The sequence below is a fragment of the Cebus imitator genome, unplaced genomic scaffold (assembly GCF_001604975.1).
Source record: "Cebus imitator isolate Cc_AM_T3 unplaced genomic scaffold, Cebus_imitator-1.0 Scaffold54, whole genome shotgun sequence".
Classification (NCBI taxonomy): domain Eukaryota; kingdom Metazoa; phylum Chordata; class Mammalia; order Primates; family Cebidae; genus Cebus; species Cebus imitator.
Genome location: NW_016107369.1, coordinates 1,171,363 through 1,191,271, shown reverse-complemented (window position 1 = coordinate 1,191,271; position 19,909 = coordinate 1,171,363). Strand labels below are relative to the sequence as shown.

Below are 19,909 nucleotides of genomic sequence, written 5' to 3'. Positions count from 1 at the left end.
CTTTCTTTCTTTCTTTCTTTCTTTCTTTCTTTCTTTCTTTCTTTCTTTCTTTTCTTGTCTTACTCTGTTGCTAGGCTGGAATGCAGTGACTCGATCTTGGCTCACTGCAACTTCTGCCTCCCGGGTTCAAGTGATTCCCCTGCCTCAGCCTCCTGAGTAACTGGGGCTATGGGCACCCACTACCACACCTGGCTGATTTTTTGTATTTTAGTAGAGACGGGGTTTCACCTTGTTGGTCAGGATGGTTTCAATCTCCTGACCTGGTGATCTGCCTGCCTCAGCCTCCCAAAGTGCTGGGCTTATAGGCGTGAGCCACCATGCCTGGTGCAACCTGCATTTCTGAAGTTAAGTCAGGTATGTCTGCCATATGGGTCTGCTTAAGTTATTACGGTCGGGTGTGTCTATCATGCACCATTCTAAAAAGATGGTACTTCCTGTCATTATGCAGATGCCACCGTTCACAGGGCATGGGGCAGTGTTAGGGACACAATGATCTGTTCTTAAGCAAGACATACAATATATTATAGAAGGGAGAGGGTCGTGTGCACAGTAATTTCCTTAGGTTTCTCCTCTATGCCTCTGAGTAGGAGGGGGCTGGTTTCTCTCTTCTGGGAAACTCAGTTCCTAGAAAGAATAACACAACTCTTAAGAGATGTAGAGATAAGTCATCCAACGTTTAGAAATAAGGCCAGGAGAGTGTGGTATGGCATTCTTGGGCATTGGTCAACCAGCTCCCTAGAGGATTTTTTTTTAATATCTGGGGAAATGTACTTTTGTTTGACTTTGCTATTGACAATTAATTTAAGGCTCAGACTGATCATGCATCAACTTGAAGATCTCATCCAGCAGAGATGCAAATAATTTCTGTCTAGCGTAAAAGATAACCCCAAAGGTTATGACTTTGTTTATGCCTCATAGAATAATAACCAGTTTTTTAGCGAATCCAGAAACCTTAGTCTCTTTTTCCTGTTTCGGTGCTCATAAACAGCCACTTTCTCAAAATTCTCTTGAACCAGCTCTACATCTTACTTGCCTCCTTATCTATTTATTTATTTATTTTTTTGAGATGGAGTTTCACTCTTGTTGCCCAGTCTGGAGTGCAATGGTGTGATCTTGGCTCACTGCAACCTCCGCCTCCTGGGTTCAAGCGACTCTTCTGCCTCAGCCTCCTGCGTAGCTAGAACCATATGCATGCTCCACCGCACCTGGCTGAATTTTGAGTTTTTTGTAGAGATGGGGTATTGCTATGTTGCCCAGGCTTGTCTCAAACTCCTGTCCTTAAGTAATCATCCCTCCGGAGCCTCCCAAAGTGCTGGGATTACAGGTGTGGGCCACTGTGCCTGGCACACATTCTGTATTTATGTGAGCCGTGCTTTAAACTTTGAAAATTATGCCTTCAGAGTGATAATGGGTATGTATTTTTTCTAAGTTAAAAATGATAACCTACTGCATCAAAAAAGAAAAAAAAACTTTTGTGTGTGTGTCTTATAGTGTGTGAAGTGCTTTCTCTTATGCGATCCTATTTTGACATTGAATCTCAAGGTTGCTCTGTGAGCAAGTAGAGCAGGTGGGGTTAGTCCCACATAGCTGCTAAGGGAACTTGGACCCAGACTAAGAAGGGAGGTGCCTTATCCCCAGGTCTCCCTGCCCAAAGTGACAGAACCATGCCATTGGCAGGAACTCCCCCTCCTGTATCTGTCTATCCTGGTGAAATCTGGTTAAAGCAAACATTAGGAACAGCCCCCAAATGGAAAGACACCAGGTAGAGGCAGGTGGATTGGGGGTGTTGAGATGGAGCAGGCCACTCTGGAGGCTCTTCTCGTGTGGATATGAGCAGCAGTTGGCATCCCCCACCCTCCCCAACCCACCAGCAGCTTACTCCTCAGGGGCAAGAGCTCCCCCATCCTGAGCCCCCAGACCCCTAGGAGTCATCTTTCAATGTAGTAATAGGGAGCCCAGAGTGATTAGCAACATTTCAGAAAACTTAAGGGAGATCATACATCTCCCCATGACAGGTCTGCCCAGACTAAATGAAATGTCATTTCTCTCCTTTTTGGCTGGAATCCTGTCAGCTCAGTCTGGCTGCACTGCTTATCTTGGGCTGATCAGGAGCCCTGATTGGACCTTATATGCATCCTTGACAAATAAAAATGAATGATTACTTAATAAATGCAATTGGTTTGACAGATATAGCCTTTCAAAGCATGGCTCTATGGAGCTTCGAAGAGCCTCACAGAAGAGGTTCCTGGTGACATCGAGGTGGGGACTGACTGGCTGTCCCCCCCAGGAGCAGCCCTGGCCAGGGGCCCCCTCTCCAAGGAAGCAGACAGTGGTGGCCCTGGGGCATTTGGCATGTCAGCCTGAGTCTGAGAATTTGACCTGGGGCAAGGTCCTGCTCCTAACGCCAGACACCGAGTACTAGAATGTCTGTTTCACCCCAGGAAAATGACAGGCACTGGAGGGCTGGTGTGGTAGCAGGCACAGTGTCTTACTTGTCTTCACCTTTTAAAAATGTACAATGAAAGCTAGTCTGCTCACCTTCCAGGGGTGTTACGGGGAATCGGTAATGACAACCACAGGAGCACTTATGAGAGTCGCCAGGGCACAGCACCGTGGTATTCTCATTTACCTTCACAGTGACCCCGAGAGTGGCACTATTATTATTTCCATTTTACTGAAGCCGAGGGCCGAAGCAACTTGTTGAAGGTCACAAAGCTCAATTGGAAAGTGCAGAAGTGGGTGCAAGCCAGCGTAGAATAGCAGTGACTAGAAGGCTGCCAGGTCAGCTGGTGTGCATCTTGGCTCAACCCTCGTCTGGCTGTGAGTAAGGTAAACCTTGTGACTCAATTTCTCATCTGCAAATGAAGATCATAATTGTCCTTACTTTTTGGGGCCTAATGAAGATATCAGCTGTTGTTGCTAAAGTAGTGTCATTCTTGATGCTTTAATTTGGGGCAAATTATAATTGATTGAGGTTCGGAGGAGATTAATGGGGTTAGAATAAGCATTGAGGGAGGAACCGCAGCATTTTAGGAAAACAGGGCTGAGGGTCTCACTCATGTTGAACGTGGAGTCGTAGTCACGTTTGCCACTGTTACAAGCAAGTGGATACATAATAGAGCCAGTCAATGGTCCATAAATTATGCCTCAATAAAGCTGTTTAACCAAGCAGGGTGAGTCCCTACTATCTTGGGAGTGTGTGATAGTGGGATAGATGGTCATTAATCAAATAATCACACAAATAGTGGGCTGGTGCATTGAAAGGAAAGGCCTTTGAGAGTGTGTAGTAAGAGAACCTCATTTGCCTGGGAGGCCGGGGGGGGGCTTCCCCAGAGAGGTGACGCTGAGCTCGGATGGGAAGGAAGAGAGGGGGTAAGCCAGGTGAAGGGGAGATGGCAGGAATGCTCCTGGCAGAAGGAATAGCATGTGCAAAGGCCCCGAGACTAGAAAGCACAGGGATTGTTGGGGAAGAGAAAGAGCGAATGTGGCTGGAATGTCAGTGTGGTGTGAGATTAGACCAGGCAGGAGGGAGGGACTGGTCAGGTAGGACTTAGCAGGCTGGGGGAAAGAGGTGCATTTTTAAGATCCCAATCCTGTTTTCCCCGCCCTTGGGCCCCAGCTCCTCTCCTCTTTCACCAGGATAGGTTTGTTAATGACCACGGGGTCCAACTGAGGTCGAGAGGGTTGCCAAGGGCAGCTTGTGTCCTGGGGTGTCAGCTTTCTGGGTCGAGCATCTCTTTGTCCCCTAGAAAGCTGTCGACAGACCTTCTATGGGCCCAGGTCTGGCTCTATTCAGCAGCTGTTCCCTAGCTGGGAAGAGGCTTTTAGCTTTAATAAAAAAGGGACCGTAGATAAGAAGACTGCCTCGTCAGGGACAGCTGCAGTGACAGGATGATTTAAACGGCTCCTCTAGTGTCATTTCTTCTGTGCAGACATCATAAATCAGATCAGCATTGGGCTCTGGCAGGGAGGGGAGCAGGGAGCGGGGAGACGGGCTTGTGACTCTGGGTCCACCTGGCACAGGCCTGGAGCAGGTGGGGTAGCCCTAGAGGAGGCGGTGGGGTCACCTGCTCCTGCTTCTCAGCCCCCCGCCCTGTTCTGTGGAGAAGGGGTGAGTGGAATGGCTCCCCCAATTCCACTTTGCAGCCCATTCTCAGCTTTGGGGGAAAAGATGGAGAAGGTATATATGGAGAAGGTATATAAAAGGGTATGGAGGAGGGAAATGGGGGATGTGTGGAGGGGCGGGCGTGGGAGTGGAGAGCGTATTTCTCCCACCTAATCATGTGCTCACATCTCCTTGGAACTTTCAAAAATACTGGTGCCTCGTGCCACCCACATGGTTTCATGATTCTAAGGTGCAGCTAAAGTTAAGAAGTCTTAAACTCAAAAAGCATGTCATCTCAAACCATCACCCCCAACGCTACCACTCCGGCCCGCCCATTTTCTCTGTTCTCCTCTTAAAAGTGACCACATCAGGAGACCAGATAGAAGTCCCTGAGATAGATGTGAATGGAGTGGCACTCCCACCTGCCTCCCTTCTCTTTCAGATCTCGCGACACCTGGGCAAGATATACAGTGAGATGATCTTCGTCAATGGCTTTGTGCACTGCGATCCCCACCCCGGCAACGTGCTGGTGCGGAAGCAGCCAGGCACAGGAAAGGCGGAGATTGTCCTGTTGGACCACGGGCTTTACCAGGTAGAAGAGGCCTTTATCACCCAGCCCCGGGGCTTCTGGGGTTGGGGTCTGCCCACCACTCTAATTAGCTGCAGAACGGGGAGGGGGATAGCTAGGGTAGCTGGAAAGGGCCCTGCCGTCTCCCTTGGAGCTGCCATTTTGTGCAAGTCACTGTCACAGAGCTCTCAGAGCTTCAGCTTCCTCCTCCTGAAGGTGAGGTTGACAGCACCCCCTTTACAGGCTATTTTGAGGAGTAGACAGAAATAGGCTTGTATATTAGATTGTACTTTCCCGTGGAACTCCAGACCAGCAAGGATCCTCAGAAGTGAGCTGTCCTCTGCATGAGCTGGGACTTCAGCGGGAAGGAATAACTACATGTTCAGGCCCGGTGAGAACATACTACCTAGTGGGAAAGGAGGCAGGCAGCCCACAGTGGCTGGAGGGCCTCAGACCGTGTCCTCGGGATGCAGATTTGGTTCAAAGGAGCCATGAGCACCTTCTCGGAAGTTGGGAAGTTCACTGCCAATCTAGACCCCAGGGCCTGGCTTGATCCTGTCAGGCAGATGGTCCTGGGGGAGGTTTTCCCTAGAGGATTCTGCTTCTTCTCTCAGGCACCTGATCTCACATCTTCTGAAAGGCTTAACGAAGTAGAATGCATTAGTTTAGGGTAGGCTAGCTGTTTTCACTCGTGGCCCCAAAATGAACAAAGGCCCAGATACAACAGACGCTTAATTGTTTGCTCACATGCCAGTCCTGGATGGGTGGAGGAGGCTGCCAGGCTCTGCCTCCAAAGCCTCACCAGAGGTGATGGTGTTGGCAGCTGGCAGAGGGGTGAGGGCTTGGAGGAGCATGCGTTGGTAAGTTTCTGAGGGCAGGGCTCGGAAGAGGAGCTTCTGCCACTTTCCATCATTTGGGCTCATGCTGAGGACCACATCTAAGTTTGAGGGAGGCTGAGAAAGTAGCGTGTCACCTGGGAAGAAGAGGAGAATGTAGACTTTGGTGGGCAGTTAATAGTCTCTGTCACTCAGGGTCAAGGCTTGCCAAAGTGTTGCTTTGAACTTGAGCCTTCAGGAATGGCAGAGCTCTGGGGGAGAAGCAGATGCCATGGGAAGGCCCAGTCCTCATTGTCCTCTTGCGATGGTTGGCATCAGCCAGGGACTTGGGTCTCCGGTGGGGAGAGGAGGTTCAGTTCCCACCACTGCTGCCTCCACCCTAGGTGCTCACGGAAGAGTTCCGCCTGAATTACTGCCACCTCTGGCAGTCTCTGATCTGGACTGACATGAAGCGAGTGAAGGAGTACAGCCAGCGCCTGGGAGCCGGGGATCTCTACCCCTTATTTGCCTGCATGCTGACGGCGCGGTCATGGGACTCAGTCAACAGAGGCATCAGCCAAGCTCCCGTCACTGCCACTGAGGTAGGGGCCCCTCCAGGCCCTGCCTCTTCCTAAATGCAGGAGGCAGGGCTAGGGGTGGCCTGTGGACCCCTTCCAAGCGGGGTCTGAGAGTCTAGACTGGTGGGCTGTGTGTGTGGGGAGGGGAAGAATTGGAGCTATATGGGACAAGAAGAGAAAGACAAGGGGAAATAGTGCCCTGGGTGGGAGGAGAAGGGAATGATATTTCCCTCTCTCCCCTCCAAGCCCTCTCAGTCTAGAATAGAAACAGGGTCACATTAACTGTAATAACTCAGACTTCTGTGACTTTAGCTCTGACCTGCTGACACTAGATTCCAGGCTTTCACCACGTTCTCCCTCAGGACCTCTGGGAATCCTTAGGGACCATCTCTTAAATACGTCTGCAGCACTTCTGCTGTGCCCTGCCTGGCACTGTCTCCCATCACGTGGCTCCTCTAAGGTGCCAAGCTGAGAGGGCCCTTCACTTCTCAGGTGGCACTCAAGCAGGGGTGCTCATCTCATTGTCTAGAGACTTTTTAGTGAAACAGCTTTTTGTTTGTTTATTGAGATAGGGTCTCGCTTTGTCACCCAGGCTGGAGTGCAGTGGCATGATATCGGCTCACTGCAACCTTCTCTTCCTGGTTCAAATGATTCTGCTGTCTCAGCCTCCCAAGTAGCTGGGATTACAGGTGCACATCACCACGCCCGGCTAATTTTTGTGTTTTTGGTAGAGGCAGGGTTTCGCCATGTTGGCCAGGCTAAAGCAGCTTTTTTGTGGTCTTTATTTGTAGCTCATTTCTCCATTTCACCTAGACAGGAGTCTCGTGGAGTCTGGGCTAGGAGACAGATCGGGAGCACCTCTACCTGGTACTTATACGCACCTCTGCTTGCATGAAAGAGGGTTATGGGGGCCAGCTCATTCCTCCTGGCTCAGGTTGGGCTCTCTTCCAGGAGGCCTTTCCAGCTCCACAGAACTGGCTGCTGTATTCACAGCCTATTAATTTGCCAGACCTAGTTAGACTTGCCGGCATCCATGTGGGGGATGGCCTTGGGCTCCAGCTGAGGCCCCTGCTCACCATAAGGGACAGGGTCTTGCTTGTGCAGCCGGAAAGCCCTGGGCTCCAGCACTTCCTTCTCCTGACAGTGTGACCTTGGGTGGTCCTCGTCACCTCTTTGAGCCTCAGAGTAAGCTGCTTACCCTGTAAGCTGCTTTGTGATATGCAGCTTTGGGGATAGCTAGATCCAGATTCCCAAATGATGTCATCAAAGAGGCCATCTCTCCCCATCTTTCTCGGCTCCACTTTCCTCCAAGTTGGCATCCTTCTCCAGCAAGCTTAGTGGCAAAGATGACCACCAATTGCTTTCAGCTTCTACAGCCTTGAAGTCCATCATCTCAAAGGAAGGGAGACAGTTTTCCTCTTTTGTAAAATAGGGATGATAAGGATAATTTCTGCTTTATTGATAGGGCATGTAAAGTGCCTACCCGTAGTTCCTGAAGTTCGTTCATTTGACAGGCATTTGTTTTCACTGGGCTGTGGGTAGAAGCTGAGGATCCCATGATGAACAGGCAGACAGGCCTTCTGTGTAATTTACACTTTGGTTGAGGGAGACGGACAGTAAACAAGTGAACAAACAGGTGAATGGAATAATTGCAGGTTGTCAGTGCCCTGGAGGAAACAAGTAGTGTGCTGTGAGTAAGGGGGCGGGGCAGCACTCAGAGAAGACCTGGCTTGAGGAGGTGACATTTACGCTGAGGCTCAAAGGACAAGAAAGGCACCAGTTCCAGGAAGAGCTTGAAGGACACATTCCAGGCGCACTCAGGCCAAGAGGAAAGAAAGCGTTTGGTATGGGCCAGAGTGTGATGAGCAGGATGGTGGGATAAGACTGAGGAGGCTGGGTGTGGTGGCTCACACCTTCCCAGCACTTTGGGAAGCCAAGGCAGGTGGATCACGAGGTCAGGAGTTTGAGACCAGTTTGGGCAATGTGGTGAAACCCTGTCTACTAAAAATACTAAAATTAGCCAGGCATGGTGGCTTGCGCCTGTAGTCCCAGCTGCTCGGGAGGCTGAGGTAGAAGAATCACTTGAATCCGGGAGTTGGAGGTTGCAGTGAGCCGAGATCTGCCACTGCACTGCAGCCTGGGTAACAGAGCAAGACTCTGTCTCAAAAAAAAAAAAAAAAAAAAAAGATTGAGGAGTTGTGGGCAGAAGATCATCACACAGAGTCTTAAAAGCCACAGGAAGATGTTCCAGTTAATTCTCAGTACAAAACAAAGCCTTTGATAGGCTCTGAGCAGGAGAGGAAGATGCCCAGGCTTGCTCTTTTTAAGTATCTCTCTTGAGTAGGGTAAGATGAATGGTGGTGATCATTTAGGAGCCTGGGCCAGGACTCTAGGTGGAGAGATGATAGGAGCTCAGACTATACCAGTGGCAACAGAGATGGAGAGAGGCACTGGAGCCCAAGTGTGTTTTGGAAGTAAGATTGGGTTTCTGTAGGATTGGAGGTGGAGAGGAGGGGAAGGGCAGGGTCAAGGCTGCATCCCAGCTTTTTGGGTTGTTTTATGGTGGGGGATGGTGCTACTTCCTGTCATAGGGAAAACTGGGAAGGACGTATTTGTGGTGGGGGTAGTCAACAGTTCTCTTGAGTAGGTAGAGATGTCATGGGCAGCTAAGACGGGAGTTCACAAAAGAGGTCTAGACTTAAGATACAAATTTTGGAGTCTTCAGGGTGAGGTGACATTTAAAGCCTCAGGCCTGGATGAGGTCACATGGCATGTACTAGGTCCTCGGTATATATTTGTTTTTATTAACTAAGGTATAATTTTATTTTTGCATTCTTTTGTTTTGAGACAGAGTCTCACTCTGTTGCCCAGACTGGAGTGCAGTGGTGCCATCTTGGCTCACTGTAACCTTCACCTCCCAGGTTCAATGATTCTCGTACCTCAGCCTCCCAGGTAGCTGGGATTACAGACGCACGCCACCAGAGATGGGGTTTCACCATGTTGGCCAGGCTGGTCTTGAACTCCTGGCCTCAAGCTATCTGCCTGCCTTGGCCTCCCAAAATGCTGGAATTACAGGTGTGAGCCACCACCCCTGGCCTGTTTTTGCACTCTTATTCATTGATAACGACTCAGTTTAAATGCCAGTCCTTTGAATAAATCTTTTCTCTTCCAGAAAGCCTGTTTTTTTTCACTCTTGCTAACACTCACCCCTTAATGCTTGTATTACTAACTGGACAAGTACACCGTGCCCCATGTAGTTGTTTTTTCTGCACCCCTTAACTCTCCAGCTATGTGGTGAGCACCCGGAGGTCAAAGGCCCCGTCTTGTGCATCTTTTTGTAAGGTCCCTGCCATCCTGGGACTGGGTCTGGTAGAGGGGCATTTGTGAATGTTCTGGAGATACTTACTCCGTTTGCTCGCTTTGGACAACCCAGAGAGAGCATAAAGTTAGCTAGTCCAGGTCAACCTGGTCTCAGGGACCCACAGGCTCGGTCTTTCTGAGCCCTGCTCTCATTGAGAATTAGGGGAGCCTCCAACATTGTATGAGGGAGAATGTTTTTCCCAACTAACCATGGCTTAAACATAAGGAATTTGTTCTCTCTCTAACAGGAGCCTGGAGATGGGAGCGTTGACTCAGTGGATAAACAAATTCAGGTCCCTGGGCTAACTTTCATGATCCTCTGGGCTTTCCATCACAATTCCAAGATGACTGTGGTGGTTCCAAGCTTCACATCTTCATTTAATGGTGGCTAGAGGCAAGAATAAGGAGCGCTGTCTCCTTATATCATTTAAGAGCAAGAAAACCTTTCCTAGAACTGTTGGCCGCCCTCCAACAGCCTCCACTTGGCTCATTGGCTGAAGCAGGTCACATGTCCCTGCCTAAACCAGTCAGGTGGCAAGGGACTGAGAGCGCAGAGCCAGCCCTGAACTCAATCCAGATTCCCTGCTGGGGCCTAGCAAGCATGACCCCAAGGGATCAAGTGAACAAAATTGGGTTCTTTTTTTTTTTGAGACAGAGTCTCACTCTGTTATCCAGGCTGGAGTGCAGTGGCACGATCTTGGCTTACCACAGCCTCCATCTCCCAGGTTCAAGGGATTCTCCTGCCTCAGCCTCCCAAGTACCTGGGACTACAGGTGCTTGCCACCATGCCTGGCTAATTTTTGTATTTTTAGTAGAGATGGGGTTTCACTATGTTGCCTACGCTGGTCTCGAAATCCTGACCTTAAGATCTGCCCACTTTGGGCTCCCAAAGTACTGGGATTACAGGCATGGGCCTGGATTCTTTTAATAAAGGAGATTAGGATGAAGACTGTCAGGTAGACACCCAACAGGCTTTACTGCAGACACTACCATCAGGATATGTCTTAGTGGGAGGCTCTGCTGCTCTAAGAGCTGTCCCCCGTCAGTAGCCTGGGTGGGTGAAGGAGCTGAGAGGCTGTTACCAGGCCAGTCCTGACCTTGCTGAGAGGGGGGTTGCTGTGGTGAGTAGGGGACTTGTAGCTGCGGCCACAGGCACCTCTTGAGGTCTGGCTTTGTATTGAGATGTTCCAGTCTGATAGCTCCTGCCTGAGAGGCATTTCAAGTTTTGCAGTGACTCATTTCTCAGCAGCCCACAAGTGCTCCTGAAGGGACCAAGAGCCCTGCTGCTTTGGAGAGAAGGAGGTAGGAAAGCCTACTGACAGCACCCTGGGGCCCCTTATTATGACTTGGCACTAATTACTTCCTGAGACCCTATCTCTGGTGACCCTCCCAGTGCTGCTTGGAGGTGGGTACAGAGGGTATTGGCATTCCCAATTTTTGGGTGAGCATACTGAGTTGAAAGAGATGAGAGGACTTACTCAGAGTCACGCAGTCCTGCTGTGAGGTGAGGAGGTGTGGCATTGCCAGATGGTGAGGGCACAGGCTCAGGAGCTGCGCTGCCTGGGTTCACGTCCCATCTCACCACTCACTAGCACTTCACTTCTCAATGCCTTTGTTTCCTCGTCTTACATGGGGATAATACCCTGATAGAGTTGTGGTGAGGATTAAATCAATTAATACATTCGAGCATTGTCAAAGTGCCTGGCTTCGTTAGTAAATGCTTAATATGTGGTGCTTATCGTCCCCATCATCATCATCAGATCTTTGGAGACTGAAAAGGGGTCAGAGCCACACTCATGTTCAAGATTTGATTGGGAGCAGTTATCTGCCTAGAGCTGTGAAGAGTACAGGGACAGGGATCGTGGGGAAGCCAGACCCCAAACTTCAAGTGGATCAAGGGCTGTGGTGATGACCAGTGCAAAGGGCTAAACCTGGATCCGAAGCCAGGGCATCAAACCTTGGGCCACAGGTGGGATGAGACTGTGGTGAGCAGTCTCATGCGAGGACAGTGGTAAGCAATGGAGTGTGAGCAGCAGCATAGGTCTGGTGGGGTGCAGGCTGTGGGGCAGGACTTGGGAGTTGGGTTGAAGTCAGGTCAGCCTGAGCTAGGCTTGGAGGTGTAGGAGACCAGACTCACCTGCTACTGGCTTCTAGGGCTCCTTCCAGACCTGATCTAAAATTGGTGGCCAGTGAAAAAGCCTTGGAGAAGAACCTGGTCTCCCTCAATGTACCCTGTGCCACATCCAACGCTTTCCTAGACGTTTGGTTGAGACATCCCATTCTAGGTTTGTCAGGGTATATAGTGCCTGGTGCTAGACTTCTCTATGGGGAGTGCTCCTAGCAGTGCCAAGACAGTGATGCCTGAAGCTCCCTTCTGGGGCTTCTTTGCAGCCCTCTGGTCGCAGCCTGCCAGACCTCTGCCAACCCTGGCCCCACTGCCCACACCAACCATCTGTTCCTGTCTCCTCATTGCTTTCTCAGGACTTAGAGATTCGCAACAACGCAGGCAACTACCTCCCCCAGATCAGCCAGCTCCTCAACCACGTGCCGCGCCAGATGCTGCTCATCTTAAAGACCAATGACCTGCTACGTGGCATCGAGGCCGCCCTGGGTACCCGGGCCAGCGCCAGCTCCTTTCTCAACATGTCACGCTGCTGTGTCAGGGCGCTAGCCGAGTGAGTGTGGCCTCCTCCTTCTCCTCCCCTCCCGTCCCCCTGGCCTGCCCCGCGGGACCCACTCTTGCCTCCACTTTTCCCCACCAGACCACAGGGCCCTGCTTGAGCTTCCCAATCTCCAGATCTCCCTGCAGGAAAAAGTTAAAGTTTGAAATGTTTTCTGACCATCTCAACCTCATCCAAGTACCCCAAGTTTGAGGTCAGGAAGCCCTGATGTGTATCTCTCTGCTAACTTGTCCTGGGACTTATCAGCCAGGCCGGTGCTCATTGTCCTGCAGGTGAGGCTGTGACTCAGGTTCTCTTGAGATCTGAGATCTTTTTATTTATTTACTTAATTTATTCTCTTTTTTTGAGACAGAGTCTGACTCTGTCCCCCAGGCTGGAGTACAGCGGTGCAATCTTCGCTCACTGCAACCTCCATCTCCCAGGTTCAAGTGATTCTCCTGCCTCTGCTTCCTGAGTAGCTGGGATTACAGGTGTCCACCACCATGCCCAGCTAATTTTTATGTTTTTAATAGAGATGGGGTTTCACCATGTTGGCCAGGCTGGTCTCAAACTTCTGACCTCAAATGATCCACCTGCCTTGGCCTCCCAAAGTGCTGGGATTACAGGTGTGAGCTACCATGCCTGGCCTCAGATCTTTTTAGATGCCTCAGCACCTTTGGGCATTAATGAGGAAGAGAAGTGTGCTTCCTCAGGGAGCTAGTTCCAGAAGAAAGAGGGTTTTAGTCTCTGTAACTGAGTGTGAGGAATACGTCAGAAGGACCATGCCCTGGCTGATAGTTCTCACTCAAGAGAGGAAGCCTAAGATGGTGTTTAACTCTCAACCCTTCCATGCTAGGCAGGGAATGGACCATTCTGGGAACCTGTCTGGTGAAGGGAGATTTGACCACATAGATCACGTACCCACTATCAAATATTGAATTAGTTTACAGCATAATATACTGCACACTGAAAGGGCCAACTCTGATTTATTCTTCCTCTGAGAGTTCAGGAAATGAAGTCTTGAATAGGTCATCATCATAAACACCAATTTTCATCATGTCCTTTTGTTGGTGTAGAAGGGATGGAGCTGGGCTGAAATCGTAATGGCCTTAGCTTCCTAGGACCACCTGACCAGGTTTCCAAGTGATTCGTATCCTTAGAAAAGTTTGGAAAGGCTTTGACTATTTTTGAGTTTGGGGGATTCTTGGTTGGCATCTATTTACTATGCTTTTGGAGAAAGAAACATTAGAATGTTCTACCCAGCAGGTGTGTTAGACCTTTGATGCCATATGAAACAACTACTTTTGTTATCTCACTTATTTGAAAAATGCCTTTGAAATATTTGAGTTCCTCTGGCTCCTGACTGGATAGTGGTATAGTATGATCCTCTATCCAAGAGTGGTCCTTCGGGTCAAGGAGTTGGTGAGTTGTCCAAAGCCACCATCTTTAATTTTTCTAAATGATACAGAGCTGGTGTTTCTTGCCTCTTCATATCTCTTTTCTCCTTTCTTCTTTCCCCTCTTCCAGGCACAAGAAGAAGAATACCTGTTCATTCTTCAGAAGGACCCAGATCTCTTTCAGCGAGGCCTTCAACTTATGGCAGATCAACCTCCATGAGCTCATCCTGTGTGTGAAGGGGCTGAAGCTGGCCGACCGGGTCTTGGCCCTGCTCTGCTGGCTGTTTCCTGCTGCACTCTGAGTGGAATTGCTCTCCCTCACCCCATTCTGGTGTCTTTCCACTCCTCAGTCCCTGATCCTGCCTCCACCCCGCTGCTCCATTTTTGCCACATGGTGGCCTGCAGCCCCAGAGTCACTATCCATGGCACCATCCTCCTCCCCCTTGGGAATCCTCTCCGCACACTGTGGCCCTTGTGTCAGGGCCCACAAGCTGAACTGTGGCTCTCTCTTCTTCTCCAAGAAGACTCAGCAGCCTACATTCCCACTCCTGGTGTGTACCATTGGGTTGGATGTCCCCGCTACTTCCATTGATCCTTCCCATTGTCAAGACGTGCCACGGGTGCCACTGGGGGCACACTGATCTTGTAGGGAGTTTGATTTTGTTTCAGGTGAGCATGGTCTCTGAACTTGACAGAGAACAGCTTCCCTTTCCTTGCCATGTCACCCTCCAGAGCAAGTCACACCTCAGCGAGGTGGTTTGGCATCTGGGGCAGACTCCACTGCAGCCATGAACTCATGGCTGTCACAGTGACCTTTGGTGTTTTCTGTACTGTGTTTCAATAAAAACTCCTTCAAGGTTGCAGGGTTTGTCCTTCCTAACCCACCGGCCTCTCATCTGACCCCGGGCACATGCCCTTCCAGTGTGCTCATGATCCTTGCCAAGGGCTTACGGTTCCTCTTGGTTGCTGCTTCCTCAGGGTTTCCCAGGGAGACCTAGGGAACACAAGGCCAGGGTCTGGTTGTTGGGATTTGTGTTCTAGGTTGGGAGTTAACGCACAATGCCCATGAGGTCAGAGTGGACCTGAATTGAGTATCGGTGTGATCTTCTGCTTGGCTTCTTGCCCCTATAATCCTTCCAGCCCATGGGGCCACTTCCACTGTGGGCCCACTTCCTGCTTCTTGGGGGTCTCTCTCACCTTCGAAGACTCTGAGACTTTGGTTGGAGGAGTTAAGAAGCCCAAGGCCAGGAACTCAGAGGCTCCGCTGAAACCCTGGACCTTGGTTTTCTGTGACCTGAGCACCAACCTTGTTCTACTGTTTGCTGACTTATCCCTTTGGCTCTCATTCAGTGGCCCCAGCTTCAGGCCTGGAATTCTACTTCTCTCCCCCTAGTCCTCCTGGAGACCTTAGTCCTGCTGCTGAAAACTGTCACTGTGGCTAGGTTGTCCCTCTGCAGCCTCTGTGTTTCCACCCCTTTGCTCGCTGCCAGCACTGCTCTCCCTGTAGCCTGGCTGTCTGCTCCTGTTTCTTGGACATCCCTAACCTCCTGCTCTAATTCCCACATCTTTGTCATCGGCAGGTCCTAGTGTCCGCTCTCACAGACAGTCATTGTATTTGAGCCTCTCTGATCTTACTTCACCCAATTCACAAGAGCAAAAAATCCCCTGCATTTGAGCCTCATTTTCTGTTCTCTTTATTCATAGTACAGCAAGCAGATTTTTCAGTGATCAGTGACAATTCACAATCCTTTTATTTCCTGAAAGAATTAATTGTTCTTAGTGACCAGTTGGAGGCACCCAGGGACCTGAGAGTATAATTTGCAATATCTGTTATTAATCATGAGGATGTGTGCTGCATAGTATATTTTATGGTATCTTTTATAGCCACTGAAGTAAATATAAATGTCCTTTCTGTTCAAGGTCATGGTTACTTGCTTTTCACTTTCAGTGTGTGTGTAATGGTTGGCTTCCTGCTGTCCTGGGATCTAAAACATCAGCATGGTGCCAGTGGGCCCAGCACCCACCATTAGCTGGGGTTAGCAGAGAGGCAAGAAGAGCTGGGAGTATGGGGCCATGTGAAGATAGCAAGGTAGGAGGTAAATGTTTACCAAGTGCCTTCCATATGTGAGAGCCCGTGTTAGGCTCTGCAAATATGTTACATCATTGAGTTGTCCCATCAGCTCTGTGATGGAGGGGTTATTAGCCTCATCTTACAGAGGTGGGAACCAAGCCTCAGAGAGGTTTATTAATTTGCCTGTCGTCACACAGCTGCTGAGCAGTGGCCTATGGTTTTTAAATTCTACAGTGCTGTGAAGATGGAATACAGCCCTTTGGGCTGTCGTATATGCCTGAGTTTGGGTCTCAAATGCCCTGAATTCAGAGGAAATTGGATTTCCAGGTGTAGGGTGAGGGGAGGGAGTAGAAGGGTAGAGAAGACAAAAGCCCTGGAATATGAAGATGCCACCAGATGTTACCCCAGCGCCTAAGACAAGATGGACCTGGACCACTACATTTCTGCAGTGCAGTTCTGACACTGACCAGCTGCAGTAGCGCAGACTCTGTAGGCTTGAGGATACAGCTCCCCATCAGACTGCCTTCACTTCAGCCACAAGCCTCAGGTTTGGGGGTCCCCAGACCACCTGGACTTCTGAGCAACTACAAATTTGGGGATTCCTGTAGTCCCTTCGTGTTTGATAGTTTGCTAGAATGATCCACAGAGCTCAGGAAAGCACTCTACTTGTAATTACAGTTTTATTATAAAGGATATAACTCAGGACCAGCCACATGAGCCATACAGGGGAGATCTGGGGGGGGGGTGTCTTGAGTGCAGAGCTTCCATGTCCTCTCCCCGAGGGATGAAGGGGCATCACCTTCTTGGCACATCAACATGTCCATCAAGTTTCAGTGTTCAGAGTTTTTATTGGGGTCCCATGACACAGGCACTTTTGATTGAATCATGGGCCACATTAAATGAACTCAATCTCTCAGTTTCTCTCTCCTCCCCAGAGGAGGCTGGGGTGATCTTGCCCCCATTCAAAGTCATCTAGTTAGTATAAACTTAGGTGTGCCACAAGGGGTACACCCTGAATAACAGACATTCCTATCCCTTAGGAGTTTCCAGGGATTTAGAGGAACCAGCACAAACACCAGGCAAATTCTTTATCATTTCACAACCACTGTGGTGTGTTCTTGACCTATCCTGGGGCTGTGGCAAGCTTTTACTGATCAGCTGCTATCCTGGGCCTCCTACTTGGCTAGGGTGGAGTCATCTCTGGAGTCCAAATCCATAGGAGAACCTTCTGTCCCAGATGTCGCTCTGCAGTTCAGAAACATCCTGCTGAACTTTGCCCTGATCCCTTCTCTCCTGTGGAATTTGCCATGAGGGTTGGCCATTGATTCTGCAACTTCCCCCACCCCCTGGCAGTGACAATATCTCTCTGCAAGGCATCACCAGTTTTGATGAATGCTTTCTCTTAACCCGTGGATACTTCTTATTTAACATAGGTGTTGACCTCTTTGATTTAGGCAACATAGCTATTGTTCCTCCCGCCTCTTCTCAGGTGGAGGGAAGAGGAATTCTGACTCTGGCTCATTTGGTCCAGATCCCCTCAGATATGTAAAGTGTAGATGTCGTGGCTTATGGTACAGTGCTCATTACCATGCAAGCATTTAGAATTGCACCATTCGGTTGGGCATGGTGGCTCATGCCTGTAATCCCAGCACTTTGAGAGGCTGAGGTGGGTGGATCATGAGGTCAGGAGTTTGAGACTAGCCTGGTTAGTATGGTGAAACTCCATCTCTACTAAAAATACAAAAATGAGATGGGTGTGGTGGCACACATCTGTAGTCCCAGTTACTTGGGAGGCTGAGGCAGGAGAATCACCTGAACCCAGGAGGCTGATGTTGCAGTGAGCTGAGATCGCGCCACCTCAGTCCAGCCTGGGCAACAATGCAAGACCCCATCTCAAAAAATAAAAAATAAAAAGAATTGCACCATTCTTTGTTATTTCCAGGGGTGTTAAAATCTGTTATTTAAAAAGCGACACATGCTCTCATCTCTCATGAGGTGCTGCTTGGTTGTCAGGTTAACTTCTGCAGCATTTCTAGCCTACTCTCAAGATCAGAGATGGTCTGTTTGAGCATTGCAGGATGCCCAGGGCCCTCCTGCCACAGCTGCAGGGCTCCAAAACTGCGAGCGTCTAATAACATCTCAGAAAACAAAGTGGCTCCAATAGGCCCCCCAGCGAATCCTGGGCAACGGGACTTGTTGGGAGGTTTGGAATGGCCCCCAGTTTAGGCAAATGTGAGAGTCTTAAATGGAGTCACACAGAGTGGCACTTGGGACTGAAGTGGGTAGGAAGAGTGTAGCCACGAGGAGCTAGGACCCAAGCTGGGAGCTGGTCATCAGGTATGATCGCAGCAGGATGAAAGAACCACAGAGGGTGGTATCTTCCTGGCAGCCTGGCCCAGGGGAGCGGTGCTGTTTCTTAGGCTAGATCAGAAGCGCCCATATTTAAAGAGAGGTCTTGAATGCCGGGCAACCGGGTACCACTGCTACTGGTAACTGGTCAAATGGGAACTGTGGAAAACCAGCCCCTCCAGCCCACCCCACAAGCCTTAAGTCCACAGAACATTTCGGTAAAAGCTGTTTGGGGCTGGGCTTGGTGGCTTACGCCTGTAATCCCAGGGCTTTGGAAGGCTGAGGCAGGTGGATCACTTGAGCTTAAGAGTTTGAAACCATCTTGACCAACATGGTGAAACCCTGTCTCTACTAAAAATAAAATATTAGCTGGGTGTGATGCTGGGTGCCAGTAATCCCAGCTCCTCGGGAGGCTGAGGCAAGAGAGTCCCTTGAACCCAGGAGGTGGAGGTTGCAGTGAGCAGAGATGGCGTCACTGCACTCCAGCCTGGGCAACAAAAGCGAGAAACTCCGTTTCAAAAAAGAAAAAGCTGTTTGGTAAGGAGCCATTTTCTGCCCTTCCTCATTTTCCTTTTTGTCCTCTTCCTCCTCGCTTCCTTCTCCCTGTCTTTCCCACTCTTTCCTTCCTGGGAGTAAAGTCTATTATAAGGCTGCACAGGCTGCCTTGGTTCTCACTCCTTTACTGAAGGAAGGACAGGGTCAGCCCTCGGAAGAGTAAATGTCGAACCCTGGGCTCTACCTGCAATGCCCCTTTTCCTGCAGTTAGTGCCTCCTGGCCTGGTTTGCTTGGCTTCTGCAGAAGCTACCTCAGCCCTGCCATCAGCTAGGCAGGACGTCATCCCAGCCAGGTCACTGTGCCCCTGGCCAGCACTGCCGGGGGCAATGAAGGCTCTTTCTGGCCAGTTCTGCCTTTGGCTTGATTATTGCGGAGTTCCTCTGATGTTTGCCCTATTTTTCACTTTACTGTGTGTGAGAAGAAAGGATAGACTCTACAACTGGTGAAATGATGGATGTTAAGCCTCCCTAACCCCTGCCATTTCAGCTCCTATTTCCTCATTCCCTCTCCCTGCACGTTCATTCTAGGGCAATGCCTCTCAGATTTTCATGCATAAATGAATAACTTGGGATCTTGTTAAAACACAGGTTCTGACTCAGTGAGTTTGGGATGAGGCCTGAGGTTTTGCATGTCTAACCAGCTCCCAGGTGATGCCAGTGCTGCTGGTCCATGGACCACACTTTGAGTTGCGAGGATCTAGGTCATTGGTTCTGAACATGCGACCCCAGGATCAGCAGCACACTCATCACCTGGAAACTTGTTGAAACATGCAAATTCTCACTCCAGACTCACCGAATCAGAAACTCTGGGGGAGACCCACCCATCTGTTTTAATAAGCCCGGCCAGGGATTCTGATGCACGCACTCACATTCGAAATCACTGGTCTATGGTTCTCAACCCTACCTGCCCAGAGCAACCACGTGGAAAGATTCACATGCTCAAAATTCTGATTTAATTGGTTTGAATGGGGGCTCAGCATCTTTTTGAGACAGGGCCTCACTCTGTCACCCAGGTTGGAGTACAGTGGCACCATCACAGCTCACTGTAGCCTCGACCTTCTGAGCTCAGGTGATCCTCCCACCTCAGCCTTCCAGGTACTTGGGACTACAGGCATGCACCATCATGCCTGGCTGATTTTTTGCTTTTTTTTTTTTTTTTTGTAGAGATTGTGGGGTGGGGGGGTCTCACTATGTTGCCCAGGTTGGTCTTGAACTCCTGAGCTCAAGTGATCTGCTTGCCTTGGCCTCCCAAAGTGCTAGGATTACAGGTCTGAGCTGCTGCACCCTGCCAGGTGCCAGGCACTTTTTAGAATTGTGTTTTGTCTTTAAATTGCACCAGTTTCCTCACTAATGTCCTCTGTGTCCCAGGCCCCATCCAGGGTGCCCCCTGGCATTTAGTTGTCATGTATCCTTAGTCTCCTCCCATCTGTGACAATTTCTCTCACTCTCCT

At 49.9% G+C, this 19,909-nt stretch overlaps 1 protein-coding gene across 8 annotated transcripts in view; it reads left to right on the top strand.

The window, feature by feature from the left end:
• The window catches only part of ADCK1 (aarF domain containing kinase 1), a 140,861-nt gene extending 126,515 nt beyond the window's left edge, over nucleotides 1-14,346 (top strand). For 6 of the 8 annotated variants that reach the window (XM_017528531.2, XM_017528529.2, XM_037738489.1 and 3 more), the window contains 4 exons: nucleotides 4,548-4,697; nucleotides 5,893-6,090; nucleotides 11,908-12,101; nucleotides 13,614-14,346. In XM_017528531.2, coding sequence (XP_017384020.1) covers nucleotides 4,548-4,697; nucleotides 5,893-6,090; nucleotides 11,908-12,101; nucleotides 13,614-13,785 — 714 coding nt within the window. In that variant the 3' untranslated portion in view covers nucleotides 13,786-14,346. The remainder of the gene's footprint in view (nucleotides 1-4,547; nucleotides 4,698-5,892; nucleotides 6,091-11,907; nucleotides 12,102-13,613) is intronic. The other 2 variants (XM_017528528.1, XM_017528530.2) reach the window with 2 other exon arrangements.
• The last annotated feature ends 5,563 nt before the right edge of the window (nucleotides 14,347-19,909 follow it).